Here is a 19,786-nt window from a genome sequence, read left to right as displayed (position 1 = left end):
CAGGTTGACCTCAATTAAAGCGATTAATTCGTTCCACGAGCGCATCGTGCAAAATGGAAACGCATTAATCGAATATAATAATCAATAGGAAAAATTATAATTGTACCTTGACCTTCAGGAATGTCCAAAAGTACATTTTAAATAACTTTTTAACTGTATGCTATATAAAAGATAATGAAAATAACTATGAAATTAAATGTTTATTGCATAAAACAGTGGTTCCCAAACTGCGCACCATGGAATATTTTAAATTTTCAAGGGAAATTGCGATACTCAACACCTGTTGAACACTTGCAAACTACTAGCTTGAGGTAGTTCACAGTTTCAACATTTCTTCTTAAGTTGTTTGGACCTAACTAGTTAATAAATGGAACTGTTAGGCATTTCTTTTGGTCTAGATGTGCCATGAAAAAATTACTGAGACACTAAGGGTGCCGTGAACCGAGAAAGTTTAGGAACCTCTAATATAAAATATACAATGAAGAAACAATTTGTTAAGGAAATATCTGAACAGAGTCATTTGAACAGCGTTGACTTTCTCTTTTCCTCAATCAATTTCCAATAGCCGACAACAATCTTCGCTGGGCCCTGGTGAAATAAATATCACAGAGAACCTCAAACCTTTTGTTTGAGGTTCTCTGCAATATGAAAGATTTCATCTAGTTCTTTTACCGTTATCTCCTTCACGGTAACATTTTCATAACAAGTCTTCTTCCAATGGTTGATGGAACACACTGAAGCAGGCAAACGTTTGTTTATTGCCCATCCAACACGCGATTCAAATCTTTTTCAACAATCACATTAAAAAAAATCGCATTAACTGGAAATTGGCATCATGTAAAGTGAAAAGTGGTATAATTTTTTCAAATATGAGTAACTGAAAAACACTTTAATCGAACTCGCATTATGCGAGGCCTGGCTGTACTGTTTGCAGTTGCGTGATACAACAAAGAAAATTTTCTTTGTTGTGCCATTGAACCACAAAGGAGGATTAGAGCCAAGCCATTAGCCATCTCCAAATTTTAGATTTGGAAGTTAAATAAATGTTAATCCTTTCATGGAGTGAGTTACATAAACATGTTGGCTCCCCATTATCAATGGTGGACTCGTTTCTTTTGAAATTTGGAAGTTTACTAAAAATGAAAAATACACAAATGCTTTTAAATATTAATTTCTTCTTATTGTCAAAAGTAATTTAAGAATTTCTTATAGAATTTTTAAAAAATTCTATAAGAAAAAGAATTTATCAAATTAAACCATCATGACTATTGTTTTTTAAGCAATAAAATCCTCAACATCAATTCCTCACATAGTCTTATAGATCTCAATCAAATCCCCTTTAAGGTACCTGGTTACCAGGCTCTGCGACCCACACAATCAGTCTTGCTTCATATGGGCTGAATGCCTTTTGCTGAATTCATGGCATATGTTGCCTGTTTTTTGACCTTTTCAAGAAGAGTGGTTTTTTTTTTTAAAGATACAGTTCAAATATGGTTCAAAAAAACTTGGGCATCATATTCCAAGTATAGTTTCACAATTGCCTTATACAGTAAGATCATGACCTCAGTGCAAATGTTCAAAAAATCATTAAAAGGACCCCTGTGGGTCTTCCTTATGGCATGTCTATTCACAGAAAATATCCTGTCACATCCACCTGTAACCCTCCAAGTCTCTTTTTGCCTCTACTGTTTTTTTTTTTTTTTTTTTTATTAAACCTCACCAAATGAGCAAGTTATTCTAGGGTTGCTATTCTCCATGTGCAATACCTTGTATTTTACAGCAAAAAGAAAACATGAGAATAAGTTGCCCCTCACAACACAAGGGTGGCAAGTCTGACTGGATATTTACTTTTTTGAGAAGTACAAATTATGACTGACCAAGGTTTTTTCACCTTCTTCTGGCCAATGCTGTATAAGTTTGCTCCCTTGCACCATCTGGCCTTATTAATACTGTCTTTGGTATAGCATGCAAAATGAATTAAGGCAAATCAGCCAAATAAAACAGTTCGGAAGTGGTGTGTGGGAGAAACAAATAAATTGTCTAAATCCTGTTTTAAAAATTCATGAGATGCTATTGACTTTTATGTGGGAAGTATGATGCAGCAATGATTAGCAACAGAAGTAAGCTGAGGGCAGATAACTAAAGCAAAAATAACAAAATCAACTAGATCACAAAAAAATTCTGAAAAATAAAGGTAAAATTAAGAACTTACTGCCAGAAGTAGTTGTGCTTGAACATATTCATCAATATCATGAAGTCCAGTTACTGAAAATGAAATGGGTACAGGATAAGTAATAAACAAGTACTAAAGGTAAAATATAGAGAGGAAAAAAAAAAAAATAAATGAAATATATATATATATATATATATATATATATATATGTCCCTTCAATGCACACAGAATGAGTGTATATACATAGTGGTTATAAAGTCTCACACCGGTGTTAAATTTTAATAACTAAAAATAAACAAATAGTGGAACTATTTAATAAAAATTATACGAAAGTTCAAGGCTTACAGTTAATTATCACACTTCAACATGGTTCCCATCATTTTTGATATATCTTTAAAGCCAATTCTCGAACTTCAAGTTATATTGTTCAAGGTTTAGGCCAAAATGGATGTCAGATGAACTAATGAGGCATATGGCAGAGAAGAAAAATGCATGGGATACATACAAATTAACACATGACACAGAAGCCTATGATAGATACAAGTTGATATGCAACCAAGTTACAAAGGAGGTTAGGCAGGCGAAGGCAGATTACGAGAAATCCTTGGCAAGGGATGCAAAGAAAAACAGCAAAGAGTTCTTTACTTATGTAAACTCTAGAAGGAAGGGGATGAATCAGATTGGTCCACTTGATATTGATGGGTCAAGTGTTGATGATCCTGCTCAGGTAGCTAACAAACTAAATGAATATTTTGCATCGACATTCACACATGAGGAGTTATTCAGCGAGGGGGAATGCCAGAGGTGTATTCAACTCTAGCAGTAAGCTACAGAATCTTGAAATAACTGGGAGTAAAGTGGAGGAGAAACTGTTGAAGATAAACACAAGAAAGGCACCCGGGGTGGATGGGATCTATCCAGTTATATTAAAGGAGGCAGCAAAGGAAGTAAGCAAACCCTTAGCCATAATTATGAGAGCTTCCTTGGACTCAGGGGAGGTACCCATAGACTGGAAATGTGCAAATGTGACCCCAATTCACAAAGGAGGATCAAAGGCTGACACAAGTAATTATAGACCTGTGAGCTTAACTTCTGTTCCAGGAAAATTAATGGAGGCACTGGTTAAAGAAGCACTGCAGGATCATTTAGACAAGACTTCAGTTATAGCTCAGACACAGCATGGTTTTGTTAAGGGGAAGTCTTGCCTGACCAACTTGATTGGATACTATGATGCAGTCACAAAAGAACTGGATGCAGGGAATAACTTTGATATTATATACTTGGATCTTAGAAAGGCTTTTGATACTGTTGCACATGGAAGACTGCTACACAAATTGGAGCAGTGTGACATTGGAGGCAAATTGCTGCTATGGATAAAGGGGTGGTTGAGGGGGAGAAGACAGAGAGTGGTAATCAATGGACACTGCTCATCGTGGACTGATGTTATTAGTGGAGTCCCTCAGGGCTCAGTGTTGGGTCCATTATTGTTTTCTGTATTTATAAATGATATTGATGATGGTATATCGGGCTTAATGTCCAAGTTTGCAGACGATACAAAGGTTGGCAGGGTTGTCAAGGACACTACTGACACTATGCTGCTGCAACAGGATCTGGAAAGGTTGAGCAGATGGGCTGAGAGGTGGCAAATGAAGTTTAACATTGACAAATGTAAAGTACTACACATGGGAAACAGCAACCCCAGAGCAACGTATCAACTCTGTGGTACTACACTGACAGTGGTAGAGAATGAAAGGGACTTGGGGGTGGTTGTGCAGGCAGATATGAAGTTCTCTGAGCAGTGCAGACGGGCTGCAAGAGTAGCTCATGGAGTATTGTCAATGATATACAGGAATTTTTCCAGCAGGGATAAGGAGGTGATTATTCCATTGTATAAGGCGATGGTCAGGCCACACCTAGAGTACTGTATACAGGTCTGGAGGCCTCATTTCAAGAAGGATGTAGAGCTGCTGGAACGAGTACAGAGAAGGGCAACAAGATTAGTGAATGGAACAAAGGGGTGCTCTTACGAAGAAAGGCTTACGTTTTGCAAATTACAGTGTCTGGAGACTAGGCACCAGCGAGGTGATCTGATAGAGGTGTATAAAGCCTTGAATGGTTTAAGCATGCTCAATGCTGATGGGATTCTTCCTCTAGCTCAGAAAAATCACCTGAGAGGGCATAAATTCAAATTGAGGAAAGACAGATGTAGGATAGACGTGCGGAAATTTGCCTTTAGCCAGCGGGTGGTTGGTTGGTGGAACAGACTTCCATCCCTTGTGGTGGAGGTTGATAGCCTAAATAAGTTTAAGGCTCAGCTGGACAGGTATTTTGAACGAACAGAGGGGTGAAGTGGAAGTGGGTTTTTTTTTTTTTTTTTTTTTTTGGCTGATGCTGCATAAGCTTGCTTTCTTGCATCAAATGCCTCTACTAATGCTAATGCTAATACTTCATTAACTTATTCAGTTTCTTCAAAATTTTTCATCCATCTACTTATTGACTTTTTATGGGGGGTGCATCTTGTTTATAATTGATTGACTGATATTGATATTTATTTAGTTAAAGTGATACCAGCCAACCAAAGACAACCTTGCTGTCAGTTACACATAATTTAGCAGTACTCTTATATACTCCCTCTCCTGTTTGCCCAAGTACAGGGAGGGAAAAAACCTACCATGACCAAAAAAGATTGATATGAACAAACTGAAAATAATCAAATTACATATAAAATAAATATACATATAATTAAATTTCAGACAAATCCAAAATTCATTAGAAAGAGCTGCATCTATTCACAGACTGTTGGAAAGCCAGCAGCACCAAGAGCTGCCGAGAATAAAAATGCCAGCACAGGGAGCTGCCGAGTACAGAAATGCCACCACAGGGAGCAGAGAACAGAATAGAAATGCCAGCACAAGGAGATGGAGTCACAGTGGATATAGCAGAACAAGCCTCCACGATTTCACAGAACTTTTGGTAATTCGGCACTACACCATACTGCATTACAATTCCAAGGCTTCCAGATGCAGAAGAGTCTTCTGCCTAAGAAATATTGCAGTTGCAAAGGCTTGGAAAGCCAACAAGTTCTCCTGTTTATCAACTATAATTGTCTCACAGCCTTCTGCCATAAGATTGAGATTACTAACCCGAGATACCAATTCGGTTCGTATATCACTGTATTCCTCACAGTGATATACGAATTGAAATAATATGCTCCCCTGATTCTCCTTCACCATAATGGCAACTAGATCTTTCAGTAATCCCTAAATCATGCAACTTTGCATTAATCGAACCATGACCAGTCAATAAGAACATAGCTTGTAAGTTTGGGGCAAACCATTTGAATTTTATCAAGACTGCATTTCTTAAATCTGGGAAAAAATTTTTGTGTAATCTGCCCTTTACCACAAACACTCCAACGCTCTTGCCAGACCTTTACCAAAGCATCCCAGATTCTTGTCCTTTCCTTCCTGGGATATGCCAAGATGTCCACCTCTATATTCAGAAAAGAATAGGGAATGCCACTGCAGATGAAGTAAGCCAATGCACAATACACCAAATGCAGATCAATAGGCAATTTTCCAGTCACAACCTGTAAAGCTGGGGTCAACACAGTTCTGCATGCCATGCACATCCTAAGGAGTATTGCTCTTTGAATGGAACTGAGCTTTCTAGTAAACACTTTTCCACTTACACGCTCAAACCAAATTGGTGCACCATACGTTACGATGAGGATAAATACACATTCATATAGCAAGTTCAGCACCTTACCTTTTATTCCCCAGCCAACTCTAGTAATCATCCCAATAAATCTCCTCATCTTTTCAGATAGATAAGTAACATGTGAGATGAAAGTCAAAGATCTGTCAAACATAATGCCTAGATATTTTAATTGCCTTGCCGATTTTAGGCTTGACCCATTCATTCTCACAACCGGGGTCTTCTACTCGAAAAATGGCCCTTGAAGACCATTGTCCTTGTTTTGGTTCCTGATACAGTCAGTTTATTAACCTACACCAATTATTAAGCTCAAACAAAACCTGCTGTGACCTGCTTTCTAGCTGCATCCGTGAATTTCCTTCAATAAGCAGCACAAGATCCTCGGCATATGCCACCATCTCTGTATGCTCAAAGTCCCTACGCAATCAGTCCTCCAAAACTAGGTTCCACATTAGTGGTCCAAAAACCGATCTTTTCTGGCATATCCTGGTCACCTCTTGTACAATAGAACCAACCGACGACTTAACAGTCATTGTACGGTGAGTGAGGTAGTCCTTTACTACCCTAAATCTTAATTGAACAGCCTGCAAGTCAACATCATAAGGACGCTGCTCCATCGAATGGAGTCAAAAGCTCCCTCAAAGTCAATAAAGATTCCAAGGATATACTCTCACTGTTCAAGCCTAATATATAGTTTTGCAACGCCTGAAGTGCATCTTCTGTTCCACAACCTGGAGTAAACCCATACTGTCTGCCAGACCAGCCTAGGTTTTTTCAGTATAGTCAGTAATCCGTCTCGCCAGCATTCTTTCAAACACCTTTCCTAAACCAGGGAGGAGGGCAATAGGTCAATAAGATCGTGGATCATTCTTTGGCACAGATGGTCCCTTCAGTATCAGCTTTAATAAGGCACCCTTCCGTGGTGATGGAAAGATCCCGTCAAGCAGGCAGTTATTAAAAACATCAAGGATCCCTGGTATCAGTCAATGAGCCAGTTTAATGAACTCTCCTTCAATGAGGTCCATCCCTGGTCATTTATTCTTCATTATGCACAGTACTGCATCATAGAGTTCAATCGGCTAAAGGGATCCTCGTCATGTACCCCAGAGTAAGCATGATTAAGCCTTTTCATCAACATTTGTTCCTCATCATCTTGCTCATAGATAGTACATCCAACTAGATGATCCAAAATCAGACATACTTTCTCTCCAACTTGTACTTTCCTCATCAACAGCTCCAATACAGCTGTATCTCATTATATATTTTAGTCTTGCCAGTACATAGCTTATATACAATTCCCATGGTTTCTCATTGCCCACTGTTCTAACCAACATTCTCCAGCCAGTTAATTTTGATTTAGATATCATACACATTCCTTCAATGGACTCCGTATCCTCTGATACTCTACTTTAAGTACATTGCCTTCCTCCTCCCCATTGTTATGCCGACTTCTTTGGTACCTTTTCACGCTTTATGAACCTGCTTCTGAAGTTGGCTTAACTCACCATTTAACTGGAATCCTATTACAGTTCTTTTGCTTCTTAGATGTGCTGGAAACCTCAAAGAGAGAGTGGTGAAGTAACTCCACTGCATTCTCTCCAGACATCTGACTGAATGCCCAAATGCCTAGATTCCCAAGTCAGACATGAATACATTCGTCAAACCTATTCTAACCTTGCATTTTTGATAGCAAATCGTCGTAACTGTTCCTGAGACGGAGCTAGTTTTGTTATGTCCCCTGACAGAAAATTCAATAGCCCAATGATCAGAGCAGACGCAATCTACTCTTAATCACCAATCGTCCATGATACCAGCTGCCCTTATGTTAGAGATTGTCAAGTCAATATTTGATTCTCCATTAACAGTGAAGAAAGTACTATCTGAACTTGGTAGATTTTGTATAAGCAATCCACAACAAGGCAAGAATTCATCTAGTTGACGACCACGATCATTTGTAATTCTATCAAACCACGATGCTGGTCTTGCATTAGAATCCATTGCAAATATTACTGAATTACTACCCAAGCAATTTTGAACCAGTTCCATGTACCTGATGTAGATATTAATGTCTGTTGAGTGATGACAATACATACAACATAGATAGAATGATGCAAAATCTGACTCCACCCCTATGCACGCCATCTGTGAAGAGCACAATGAATTTATAACAGTAATAACTATGTCCTTATTAAACACCACAATTGCAGCTCTTAAGTCTGGTTCATCTGCACAGAGTATACATGCTGAAAGTGGATATCCTGTAGGCCAACCTTTCACTAAGTACTGTTCCTGTATGCAGGCTATATCAATATTCTCTCTGCTGCACACTAGTCTAATTTCATCAGCCACCGATCTTGATCTCTGAGCATAATCTGTAGTATACGTAGGTTACCATTCGATTTTGCATTGTACTGATTAAGAATTAAGTGATTATCAATATCTGCCATTAACATTATCAAATTGCGGTGCTCTTTCTTTGACCAACTTAAGTGCATTCAAATATTCTGAGCACTTGTTTACTCCTTACAGAATGATTTGCGGCTGGATTTTTTGCCTTACAATTGGAACAAATCTGTTGTTCTCACTGATGAGTACAGAATGTGTAGGAGTGTCCCATACCTGCACAGTGACTGCAAACAGGGTCTGTACGGTAACGTGTTCTGGTTGTATAACGAAATCCCTGACAATTGTAGCACAAGGTAACTAAATGAAAGTCGTCAAACTTATACGACATGAAGCCAATGAAAATCCCACCATGCAGTAACAAATAACTTCTAATACACCTTGACACCTGGAGGACCCAATTGTTTCCTGTTTTTGCTTTAATAATACTACAAAAACAGACAAATATCTCTGTCTCCACTTCCTCCCTGGAGATGTTCATATTTAGTAAATTTTTGTTGTATAAGTCTTCTAACAGTTGATTGTTTTTTCCACATCATAACAATATTATTTTTCGCCCTGTCTCTTTTGGAGTCAAGAGAATCACACCCGACCATTTAATGCTATCTCATTCCTTTACCTCTTGTAGCTCCTTTTCTGTTTGCATCTCCAATACCACACCATTATCCCTAATCTTCCAAAGCCCCTTATCCTAATTTTCTTTAAGCTACTTTTAAGCTCTTTAGTTACTGCTAAAAGCACCTCATCACTATTTTTCAATCTTGATCTCTCAGCTGCTTTCACTAACAGAACATGTCCTTATGTCCCATCCAATGATGAGGAAGGAGACAAGCACACCTTACTTTCATTTCTGCCCTTAGTTTTGCCCTTGTCCCTCGATGTTCACCTGATTCTGAGGTGTTCTATGCTGGATTACCTTACTATATAGTTCTCTTACCATATCACTATCTTTATTTTTCAGTCCTTCAATTTTTTGTTTGTATTCCTCCAATTTCACTCCAAGGATGTAATGTTATCCTTTAAACCAGTGGTCTCAAACTTCAAATTGCATGCGGGCCGAATGTGTGATCTGAAAGCAGCTGACAGGCCGTATGTTAGTTTGTCTCCATCTATATAGCAATATGAACTACACAGCTGTGCATCCAGCTAACCAACTAGTGACTAACTCAAGGAAAATATATATCAGAAGTACCAACTCGATAGAAAAAAATCGGAAACACCACAATACTAAAGCGCCACAAACTGTCAGCTGGCGAACTAAATTTACTCATTGTACCGATATGGGAAGTTCTCCCACCTTACCCCAGTCGCGTGGCCTGGCATACAAGCATACAGTGACAAAGACAAAGCCCCAACCTATTCATTCTATCTCTTTTTCCTTCAATAGCAGTTGTGCACATAAGCTCAGTCCATATTTCTATGTTTCTAAAATTAGAAGCACCGTATTTACAACAAATACATAATTAAAATGTATTCGCGGGCTGTGTAAAATTGCTTCGGGAGCTGGATGTGGGCCACCAGTTTGAGACCACTGCTTTAAACATTTTCTGCTCCCAACAGAAACATTAAACAGTTCCTTAGTGAGCCAGTCTTCCTTGATCTGGAGCTCTCTCAAGTTGTTTCTCATTCACATCTAATACCCTCTCTAAGCCAGTGACCTTCTCTATTAGATGTTCATTTTCAATGCCAACGTCATGCAGAGCATTCTCAGGCATGCGCCATCTTGAAAGTACCCCCATTTACAATCCTCATACCAACACCTTTTTTCTCCTGAAAAAGAAATTCCTCTAGGTCCTTGCGCAGGTAGAGTGAAGGCTCACTAAATGTTTTAAAAGATATTTTCTCAGCTAAATCTACAGGTTCCCTCACACAATCCAAGTAAAAAATCCCCTTGATCTAGCATACTCTGTATTTCATCGCATGGAGATAAACCAAATCGTTACTTCATCAACTTCTCCAAATTCCTATTTGCCTTGGTTAAGTCAAGATCCCTCTGAATATTGTGCATAGTATTTTTCAAACTGGTACTTACTTTGGAACATTGCACACATTTACCTTTTGCACTTTTCCTAGGCTGAGGGGATCTACTGCATGATGACATAGCCATGCCCCGCAAGGTATGAGTGGCCCCTTGAACTTTCATCCACTCTAGTAGACCTATTTCGAAGCCTAACTGCTCTAAAACAACTGTAAGAGAATAGAGTAATCATTCCCAAGTCACCAGTTATCTGCAAATATTCACTTCTGCTTTCCTCCTGAGTATCTAAGTCCAGTTAATGTTCCATCGGTTTTATTCTTAACGTTCTTCGGCCTACCCTTTCCAGAACGTCTTTGCATTGTTCCAGCGGATATTGCATCTGTTATTTTCTCATGACTCCCCACAGACATGTAGATTTCATTATATTCATCCTCTCCATTATCAACTTCCTCATCCCCAAATCAAGTTATCTCTTACCCCATTTATAATTCCACAAATTTCTCCAAGATTATTCAATTTGCCTAAAAAGACTGTATGTAGAACAACTTTATCATTTGAAGGTCCTTCACACAAGCAATCGTTACTTCGCTTCACTATGTCTTGATTATTCTCTGCTGTGAGAAATCAAAACTCATTCACCAATGTCCCACTGTCATCAAAATCACTCTTTTCCACTCAACAATATTTTACTGTCCTTTGTTTCCATAACTACTACTGAATTTTTCTGTGTTTCCATATCTTCAACTAAACCCATACATCTATCTCTGTCCCCTAACTTATCATCCAATTGTCTTTCCCTAATCTTACCTTTGTCCTTTGTGCCTTCTACACCCTTACCATTAATTATCCTTTCATCCATGGTGAGAATCCGCAAACAAACTTCATGAGCAAAGCAAACTATAGTACAGCTTATGCTACCTAAAGCTTATTGAATCCTCCTTTACAGTTTACATTTATGACCAATTTAAGAGATGGCGCAACAATTCTTCTTTCACGACTAACGTAGACTATTGTTAATGGCTACCTGACTTAAAATCATTGGGCCTAGAATACTATCAATAATTTAAATACTAGCCACCTCTACAAATCTTTTTCCTTTACAAATATAATCTTGAGCTAGAGATTTGAATACCGTGACCAAAGATAAGACTGTCAGTAAGAAACGGTACCAGAATTTTGAATCATATTAGTTTTCATTTCAAAATTTCAAAACCCGTGTAAAGCACAGGAAGCCATTAAAAGGCAGTTACGCTCTGAGAACGTTCAACTGCCGCAACCCAAAGTTGTATCTATATTCTATATATTTACCAATTCTTGACTAAAAATATTCAAACCAGAAGGCCAACAGCTTCCACTACCAAATCTACTTATTTCTTTAACCTAGACTCGTTAATATTACTGTTTATTTAAAGAAAATATTAGAGCAGTAAAAAACCAGAAGGGTACAATGATACATCAGTGCCATTCCCCATCTTGTTTATAATGAAGTAGTGAACTTTCTTCTCACCACTGTTATTGATTTAAGCTCTACAAGCCAAAGCACAGCTAACTTTTAAATTTAAATCACAATATCCGGTTCTTACTCGCACACTTTCACTGGATACAGAAAATAACAAGCATGGGAAACAAAAGTCTATTTGTTGTAATACAACCACACAACCAACCTTTCTTGCTGTACCACATGGTTTGAAAGGTTCTTATTATTTTTGTCCCTTTACGCTGTTGAAATTGTTTCAGTTCTGGTGTTGATCTTCCACTTTTAATCACATTAAACTTTTCATCATAAGACAGATTAGAAAAATTTTTAAGTGACTCACTGTCCATATCTGAAAAGGGATAAATTTTTAAATAAAGTATTTGTAAAGTAATAAAGTATCAGCTCTATCACTAGAGGCAAATGATGCAACAACACACGTGTACACTCTCACTTTGCAAAGACCAATGGCACACTGAAGTGAAGGCAGGAATTATTCTGCCTTTATAACATGGTATTTCATGCATCTGGAGCTGCTTAACACAGCACATGGTTTAACAACGTAATGCATTAGTATATGTCTTGAAGTTGAAAGGCAGGGGAAATTGTGCCTGTCTAACCTCAAAATATACCCATTTACTAAATAATATATTAAATTTCGTGCATCAAATTAATATTTTTATAATGAATTGTAAACCATTGACTTTTTATATTTAATAATTAATATTTATAATTTTAGTCTGGCTAGGCACTGCCTACCCAGAGGGCATGTCCCTCATGTATTTTATCAATATATTGGGTGGGGGTTCTGACCTGTCAAGTGTAATTACAATGGAAAAAATTGAGAATGCCCAGAAGGTAAAATCACATTACCTGAAATTAAATGAAATTAAGATTAACATAAAAATAATGATAACAAAAATGGTACATGATGCAGTAAGTCCTAGGAATAACTACATCAGACGGTCGGCAACCAAAACCATAGGAGCCACTGTAATAAACAGGGTCTGTTTCCGTTATGATGTATACGTATGCAACGTATACATCATAGCCGACCTGACAGAGGCAAAAAGGAAGGAATAAAATTTCACCTGGCTGACTTCAATTTTTGGGGACTATGGATTAATTTGACTATGACAATTTCACATATTCCATAATCATTTGTTCCTCTTCCTAGGCAATGATATTGTTTTTGAAATATTTCTAGTTTTATTATGATTTCATGTCACTTTGCCTTTTTTGATGCATTTTATGAACTGACAACTTAACCTACTTAATTTAATTTAACTTAATTTAATTGGGAAGAGTAGGTTAAATCTCACCCTGAGGTCCTATGCTCTGTACAGCTCCTCAATTCAGACTCCATACTTTCAACATCCACATTTAACACACACTATAATAAACAGGGTCACTGTAATAAACAGGGTCTGTTTCCGTTATGATGTATACGTATGCAACGTATACATCATAGCCGACCTGACAGAGGCAAAAAGGAAGGAATAAAATTTCACCTGGCTGACTTCAATTTTTGGGGACTATGGATTAATTTGACTATGACAATTTCACATATTCCATAATCATTTGTTCCTCTTCCTAGGCAATGATATTGTTTTTGAAATATTTCTAGTTTTATTATGATTTCATGTCACTTTGCCTTTTTTGATGCATTTTATGAACTGACAACTTAACCTACTTAATTTAATTTAACTTAATTTAATTGGGAAGAGTAGGTTAAATCTCACCCTGAGGTCCTATGCTCTGTACAGCTCCTCAATTCAGACTCCATACTTTCAACATCCACATTTAACACACACTACACAGAGCAAACTAGCATCCAACTTCCAGCCTGAATTGTATTCAGGTCACTACCTCCAATTCCTATCATCAGTAGCATAAGAACACCTTACCATTGGGGCAGATGCCAAGGGTGCCACTATCAGAAGGGCACGACTGTGCAGGCAGATATGAAATTCTCTGAGCAGAGTCTTGTCAATGATACACAGGAATTTTTCTAGCAGGAATAGGGAGGTGGTTATTCCCTTGTATAAGGCAATGGTCAGGCCACACCTTGAGTACTGTATACAGGTCTGGATGCCTCATTTCGAGGATGTAGAGCTGCTGGAACGAGTACAGAGAAGGTCAACAAGATTAGTGAATGGAACAAAGGGTTACTCTCACAAAGAAAGGCTTAAGTTTTGCAAATTACAGAGTCTGGAGACTAGACACCGGCGAGATGATCTGATAGAGGTGTATAAGGCCTTGAATGGTTTGAGCATGCTCAATGCCGATGGGATTCTTCCTCTCACTCAGAATAATCACCTGAGAGGGCATAAATTCAAATTGAGGAAAGACAGATGTAGGATAGATGTGCGGAAATTTGCCTTTAGCTAGCGGGTAGTTGGTTGATGGAACAGACTTCCATCACTTGTTGTTGAAGTTGATAGCCTAAACAAATTTAAGGCTCAGATGGACAGGTATTTCGAACGAATGGAGGGGTGAAATGGGAGTGGTGTCTTTTTTTTTTTGTTTTTTTTTGGCTGATGCTGAATAAGCTTGCTTTCTTGTATCATATGCCTCTATTAATGCTAATTACAAAAAAAAAAGGGAGATTCAAAAAAATTCACTAAAATAATGTCCGTTAAATAGAGGTCCGACTGCACTTATTTATTATGATTTTACTAATTATCGAAAAAAGGTGTGTAGCAACAAATTTTCCAAGGGTGCCAATAACCTAGCTATGCCTCTACCTATCATCCCCACTCCAATCTAAAGCTCAACAAATGCTCCAACAAGCTGTTTTACGTGCCCATACATGCATCCACAGCATGTTTCTAACAATACTGAAGAACCAATATTCTGCAAAAGCAGCAACGTAGTTTACCTTTTAACCTGCCAAACCATAGATCAGATATCAAGAATTACAATAAGCACAACATCCATAACTCTGAACAACAAATAGAGTACAATCACTTCCAGACACGCTGCTTTACCAACATTTATATTTCCATCCTAGCTCAAGTACCTGAGCCTAATGCCCAAAATCAACAAGAATTATTCATGTTACAATTAAAAAAACTCTATTCATATGGACTTAACAATAAGTTCAATCATGAAATCATTATGAATAATATTACAGATATTTCCATATATGACAAATTTCAAGTTACCAAAGGTCTTACTACATCCAGACCTTATAGGAAACACAAACCCAAATGTACCAACATTACTATGCATAAATACTAGCTCTGACTTTCAAAAGAATCTCTGAATAGGACAACAGTCAGTTCAATGTACAGAACATTCATGATCTGCTATTTTGTACTAAACATAGCATCCTAAAGGCTCTCACAACAGATTCATCCTCACCTTCAATTGCACATCTAAACACTTTTCTTGATCTTATTGCAGATATCTGTAAAATCCAACATCAAGCCTACCAGCCAAGATAATATTACCATCATTTTTAAATATAATACTTGCCGGGACGATTTCAACATTAATGGTTGCATTAATAAATCTACTGAACTACTTCCAGCAGTCTGCCTAAACTTGAACAATATATCTAGATTCAGATACCCTAAACCTTTTGGACTCAGGGTCTGTAATTACAGGCATCCAGCAATTAACTTGGATAAATATAATCTTGAACCTGTTTCCAGTGGCTGTATTTGCCATCAGGCCAATTTCCATCCATTGATTGATACACATTTTGGCCATATCATAACAGACAATTTAGATATTATACCTAACAAGGAACTCAGAAGCATCATGTCTTATGGCTTCAAATATAGGCTATACTTTAAAATCAGCTTTAAACTTTTCAAAAAACAGTTATACCATGATCTGCTTAGCTTCTGTTTAAAGTTCTCTTACTATCGTAACATCCCCACTGACTCTTTCCAACTATGGATTAATTCAGTACTAACTACGATGCTACAGCATTATAAGTCATCATTGCCACATGAACAACCATCTGCAAGATTAAAATTCCATTCTTCCACATAAAAACACCAACTGGCAGACCTACACAAACATTTCATCTTCATCACCCCTGTTGATAAAGCCTCCTGAAATTATACCATAATCTGTAAAGCCTTTTATTTCCAAACATTAAATGCAGAATTAAATTCCAGTGCCACCTACAAGTCCACCATTAACAACAGCAGTATTATCACAAAGCAGTTAATTGCTTTCAGCAAGAAACTGAAAATCAGCTATTATAATTACAAATTTCTTTATATTTATTTCATACCCAGGTTCCACAAAAACCCTACAGGCTTCAGGTTCATTACTATTACGTGCAAGTACAGTTATGACCATAAACCTCTCTTTAAAGGGCACTGATTCTCTTTAAAAATTACAGCTGTGAAATACAGGCTCCGAAAAAGCGATAAGTGTTTGCTTTTTTATTTACCAAATTGTTATTTTATATTGTACTTTATACTGATAGCTCGGGGGGGTTCAAGGACTAATAGTTTAACAGTAGCCGTAGGCAGAGGTGAAGCTGATTCTTGCACAACTTCTATTAGAATAAGTAGCGACCTGGAGCGTGGGGTGTTGGGGTTTCAGGGACGGGTGGCGGTCATCATGCAACGGGTAGGTATATGGGATGTGTTAGGGTAACAAAGAATAGAAGGAGCATGTATACCAATGCTAGAAGTATAGTAAATAAATTTGATGAATTTGAAGTGTTGGTCAAGACATCAAAGGCGGATATTGTTGGGATATCAGAGACGTGGTGTCACACAGATATAAGGAATGCCGAACTGGAATTTGGGGAGTACAATGTGGATAGACAGCATAGAAAGGGAGGAGGTGTTATGCTGTTAATTAAGAAAAACATAAAATCAAAAGAAGTGCATCCAGTTGATATAGATGAACAGTGCACTGTTGAGTCAGTTTGGTGTGACATAAGCACTGCGAAAGCAAAAATAAGAGTAGGAGTGTGTTATAGGCCTAATGACTCGAATAAGTACAATGAACAATTGTACGGAGAAATAGAGTGGGCTAGTAAATCGGAACGTCTTATAATGGGGGATTTCAACTTCCCAGATATTGACTGGAACTTGTGGGTTGGTCACTCACACACTAGTCAGACTTTTGTGGATTTATTGGAATGATTGTTTTCTGCAGCAGCATGTTCGAGAGGCAACCAGAGAAAGTAATACTCTTGATCTGGTTATCAGCAGTGATCATTCATGTATTAGGAATTTGCAGATAAAAGAACCACTAGGTGGTAGTGATCACAGTGTACTCACGTGCGATTTACTTAAAGATTTAATTTCCATCAGGGGGTAAAGGAAAAGGTTTTTGCTTCCGTAAAGGCGAGTACAGTGGTCTCCGACAGTTTTTAAATTCTGTACAGTGGGATCAACTGATGATGTTACCAACAGTAAATCCTAAGTGGGAAGCATTCAAGGAATTAATCGTGGATGCTACTAAAAGTTTCATACCTATTAAGAAATATTGTTCAAGGTTTAGGCCTAAATGGTTGTCAAATGAACTAATGAGACTCATAACAGAGAAGAAAAATGCATGGGATGCATACAAATTAACACGTGACACAGAAGCCTATGATAGCTACAAGTTGATCTGTAACCAAGTTACAAAGGAGGTTAGGCAGGCGAAGGCAGATTACGAGAAATCCTTGGCAAAAGATGCTAAGAAAAACAGCAAGGATTTCTTTACTTATATAAACTCTAAAAGGAAGGGGATGAATCTGATTGGTCCACTTGACATCGATGGTTCGACTGTTGATGATCCTGCTCAGATAGCAAACAAACTGAATGAGTATTTTGCATCTACATTCACACATGAGGAATTAGTAAGGTTTGAAAATGGCAGAAGATTATCAAATTGTAGCAGGGTACTTAATGATTTTGTAATAACTGAGAGCAAAGTGGAAGAGAAACTGTTGAAGTTAAACGTAAGAAAAGCACCTGGGGTGGATGGGATCTATCCAGTTATATTAAAGGAGGCAGCAAAGGAAGTAAGTAAACCCTTAGCCATAATTATGAGAGCGTCCTTGGACTCAGGGGAGGTCCCCACGGACTGGAGATGTGCAAATGTATCCCCAATTCACAAAGGGGGATCGAAGGGTGGCACGAGTAATTACAGACCAGTTAGTTTAACTTCTGTTCCGGGTAAAATAATGGAGTCACTGGTTAAAGATGCATTGCAGGATCATCTAGACAAGACTGCAGCAATAATTCAGACACAGCATGGGTTTGTTAAGGGGAAGTCTTGTCTGACAAATTTGATAGGATATTATGATGTGGTTACAAAGGAACTGGATGCAAAAAATAATTTTGATATCATATATTTGGATTTCAGGAAAGCTTTTGACACTGTTGCGGATGGAAGACTATTGTACAAATTGGAGCAGAATGGTATTAAGGGTAAGTTGCTACAATGGATAAAAGGATGGTTAAGTGGGAGAAGACAGAGGGTGGTAATCAATGGGTGCTGCCCTTCTTGGACTAATGGTATTAGTGGAGTCCCACAGCATTCGGTGTTGGGTCCACTGTTGTTTTGTATATTTATCAATGATATTGATGAAGGTATATCAGGCTTAGTGTCGAAGTTTGCAGATGATACAAAGGTTGGCAGGGTTGTTAATGACAGTAATGGCAGTGTGCTACTGCAACAGGATCTAGATAATTTGGGCAGATGGGCTAAGAAGTGGCAACTGAAGTTTAACCTTGACAAATGCAAAGTACTGCATATGGGTAGAAGTAACCCCAGAGAAACGTACCAACTTTGTGGTACTACACTTAAGGTGGTAGAAAATGAAAAAAACTTGGCAGTAATTGTGCAGGCAGATATGAAGTTTTCTGAGCAATGCAGACAGGCTGCCAGGGCAGGTCATGGGGTTTTGTCAATGATATATAGGAATTTTGCTAGCAGGGAAAAGGAGGTGATTATCCCTCTGTATAAGGCAATGGTCAGGCCACGCCTTCAGTACTGCGTACAGGTCTGGAGGCCTCATTTTAGGAAGGATGTAGATTTACTTGAGCGTGTACAGAGAAGGGCAACAAGATTGGTGAGGGGAATGAAGGGATCCTCTTATCAAGAGAGGCTTAAGTTCTGCAAATTGCAGTGGCTGGAGACTAGGCACCTGCACGGTGATCTGAATGAGGTGTATAAGGCCTTGAATGGGTTCAGCACGCTGAATTCTGATGGGATCCTTCCACTTGTTCAGATTACGAACCTAAGGGGGCATAAATTCAAATTAAGAAAAGACAGATGTAGATTAGATGTGTAGAAATTTGCCTTTAGCCAGCGGGTGGTTAATTGCTGGAACAAACTTCCATCTGTCATTGTGGAAGTTGATAGGGTGAATAAATGTAAGGAGGAACTGGACAGGCATTTGGAGGGAATGGTGTGATTTTTTTTTTTTTTTTTTTGGCTGATGCTGCATAAGCTCATACATTTGCTTTCTTGCATCACATGCCACTACTATTACTACTACGTAGTCTTACAGTTATTGTTACGCTGGTTATTTTTAATTTAGATAAAGAGTTTTTGTAGATTACTACTTAATATATGTAAAACCATTATTTCATTCAAATCTTGCAGCCATTGTTTTTGTATAGAGTAGTAGGGAATTCAAATTTTTAATTGTGATAACTAGGCAGCTCTAACGGTATAATTATATAGCATAATACGCATCACTGCATTTAGGATTCTATTAGATAGCGTAGTATTGACAATTAATTAATTAAATTTATTGATCTTATTAATTTAAAATATCATTCCCCAGATCAGAGCAGCAAAGCAACGGGCACAAATTGACAGGAGTGCTGTGACTCGGGGGAGAACTGAGGGGGCCATTCTCCAACACATCACAGCCTAAAAAAATGTACAACTTGTGAAATGTTTGCCGAACTCTCTGGAACAGAACATGATCTAGCCAAGGAGGATGTCTTTGTGCATGCCAGGTGTAGACAGTGTCTAGAAATTAGGCATCAACTCAGCGTTGTACTGGGCGTCTATGAGAGCTTGAGGTGTAGGGTAGATGCCCCCGAAGAAATTAATATGA

The 19,786-nt window shown here is 38.0% G+C and overlaps 1 protein-coding gene across 4 annotated transcripts in view; it reads right to left on the bottom strand.

The window, feature by feature from the left end:
- The window catches only part of Trm7-32 (tRNA methyltransferase 7-32), a 204,503-nt gene that overhangs the window by 106,216 nt on the left and 78,501 nt on the right, over positions 1-19,786 (bottom strand). For all 4 annotated transcript variants that reach the window (XM_090385277.1, XM_090385281.1, XM_090385278.1 and 1 more), the window contains exon 5: positions 2,213-2,265. In XM_090385277.1, the coding sequence (XP_090241403.1) occupies positions 2,213-2,265 (53 nt within the window). The remainder of the gene's footprint in view (positions 1-2,212; positions 2,266-19,786) is intronic.

This window comes from Mastigoproctus giganteus, chromosome 11 (assembly GCF_048544385.1).
Source record: "Mastigoproctus giganteus isolate SK-2022 chromosome 11, ASM4854438v1, whole genome shotgun sequence".
Lineage (NCBI taxonomy): Eukaryota > Metazoa > Arthropoda > Arachnida > Uropygi > Thelyphonidae > Mastigoproctus > Mastigoproctus giganteus.
The sequence above is the reverse complement of the archived record's forward strand: the minus strand, read 5'-3'. Positions and strand labels throughout refer to the sequence as shown.